Source organism: Temnothorax curvispinosus, unplaced genomic scaffold (assembly GCF_003070985.1).
Source record: "Temnothorax curvispinosus isolate PA1 unplaced genomic scaffold, ASM307098v1 QBEX01006315.1, whole genome shotgun sequence".
In the NCBI taxonomy this organism is placed as follows: domain Eukaryota; kingdom Metazoa; phylum Arthropoda; class Insecta; order Hymenoptera; family Formicidae; genus Temnothorax; species Temnothorax curvispinosus.
This window is the reverse complement of record NW_020216095.1, coordinates 1,258-3,367: the sequence shown is the minus strand read 5'-3', so window position 1 is coordinate 3,367 and position 2,110 is coordinate 1,258. Positions and strand designations below refer to the sequence as shown.

Genomic DNA, 2,110 nt, shown 5'->3' with positions numbered 1-2,110 from the left:
ATAATGGAAATTCAAGAATTAAAATTATGTACATAATAAAAATTCAAGAATTAAAATTATGTACATAATAAAAATTCAAGAATTAAAATTATGTACATAATAAAAATTCGAGAATTAAAATTATGTACATAATGGGAATTTCGAATAAATATTATGTCTTGACATAATAAAAATTTCTTTCAAATTAAAATTTTATATGAAATCTAGGATTGAAATGATAGTAGCACGTAATTCTAATTTTCAATTTTCATTATGTCATGGCATAATTTTTATTCACTGAAATTCTATTAACCATGACATAATGTTAATTCGTGAATTTTTATTATGTTGCAGCATAATTTTAATTTACTGAATTACTATGATAGCTTACATAATTTAAATTTCTGCAATTATTATTATGTTACGACATAATAAAAATACATTAATATTATCTCATGACATAATAAAAATGAATTAAAATTATGTCTTAACATAAAAGTAATTCGACATATAAACTGTACCTTTCTCTATATATGGCACGCCGTTTTGCTATTTATTCATAAAATTTTTATTTTGAATTAATTTTACGTGAATACATAATTTTAATTCATTTTTATTATGTTATGACATAATAAAAATGGTTCCGAAAAACTATCTACTTCAGTTTAAATCAATTACTGAAATTTTATTTTAGATTAAAAAATCTTATTAATAAATAGCAAAACGGCGTGCCATAGGATTCCGTCTTGTACAATATATTAAAGGTCAAGGTTAAGATCAAAATCAAGGTCAAAATCAAGATCAAGAGCAGATCAAAGTCAAGGTCATCAGTAAATTAACCTTTTTTTATTTTTTATGTATTTTATAATAAATTTCAATTGATAATATGAATACAGTATCCTATAATATCTTTGTAACATTGAAAGATAATTTATAAATAAAATTTATAAATATTTATTCTAATTTAAAATTTTACATACTTTTAAATTTATTATATAACATTTGTCTTAAAAAAATGAATTACTAATAAAAATCAACATATAAATATTGTTCACTTAAATATATTTATTTATAAAATACAATCATTTTTAAGGTATATTTGCTCAGTCAAATTGTAGGAGCAATTTGCTTTAATTGAAAATCTGATAACAAACGGTCCTTTCGTATCTCTGGTAACTGTGCAATTTGACTTCCGTCTATTATTCCTTCTTTTTCTCGAATTGATTTCATTATTTTTCTGACACAATCAACAAAAGTTAACTCGTTCCCATAAGTTTTGAAGATTTTACAAACTTCTTGTATAAACCATGAGCCTGAATAAATGATAAAGTATAAAATAACATTAGGCTATAATTCGAATTCTCTTATATTTATCATATGTAAATTTCTCTAAATTTTTATTTTATACAATACTAACTTATATAATTCAACATTATATGTATAATATTAGTCTCTACATTCTTTATTTATTAAAGATTTAATCATTAATATAATCAGTAATTAAAAGTACGGAGTCACGAACAAATAATTTAATCTGAATAAATAAAGAATATAGATATCTGCATGTAAAATATAGCTTAGTTATTTACCTTCTTCTTTATGACGTATTGACAAAAAACCTTGCATGGTCGACATAAACATGAAAAAGTTTTCAAATTGGCGTATATCTTCTATAGGCGCAAGAGAATCAGATAAACCGTCTGTTGTCAAGCAATTATTTGTACTTCCTAGAAGTAAAAGTTACATAGTAGGTACACAAATAACATTTTATGGAATGTGTATTGCGAGAAAAAAAAATAAACATTTAACTATTATCTATTAAAACATATCTAATAAATATAAACTACAGTATATTAAAGAAAATTTTTCGCATTTCTTTTAAAATTATAAAAAAATCATTATCAATAAACACAAAAATATCTTTAATTTTTTGTAATACTTTGTATTTACAATAAATAAAAGTACCTTCGCTTGTCTGAAGCAAAAGCTAATCGTATGTTTCGGCCTGTATTACGAGCGGTATTCAGGTGTTATTAAAGAATTTTACATTAAATTGTGATCCATTTTAATTCGTAGCCAACATTTCGACCTACTTTGTCTTCTAAACTGTTGTTACATTCGAGTTAATAAT

The 2,110-nt window shown here is 22.7% G+C and overlaps 1 protein-coding gene across 1 annotated transcript; it reads right to left on the bottom strand.

The window, feature by feature from the left end:
• Positions 1-987: 987 nt before the first annotated feature.
• Positions 988-1,727, bottom strand: LOC112455648 (caspase-3-like). The gene is made up of 2 exons (XM_025017693.1): positions 1,569-1,727; positions 988-1,292 (listed from the first exon to the last, which is right to left on the bottom strand). Exons 1-2 carry the CDS (start codon positions 1,618-1,620, stop codon positions 1,087-1,089), a joined length of 258 nt encoding a protein of 85 aa, XP_024873461.1. The 5' UTR covers positions 1,621-1,727; the 3' UTR covers positions 988-1,086.
• Positions 1,728-2,110: the final 383 nt, after the last annotated feature.

What these genes read in the sequence shown, in the direction of transcription:
- LOC112455648 (XM_025017693.1), bottom strand. Translation starts at nt 1,620, where the DNA reads ATGTTTATGTCGACCATGCAAGGTTTTTTGTCAATACGTCATAAAGAA. An exon ending in AATACGTCATAAAGAAGAAG is followed by an intron (nt 1,293 to 1,568) that starts GTAAATAACTAA and finishes TCATTTATTCAG; the next exon opens with GCTCATGGTTTATACAAGAA.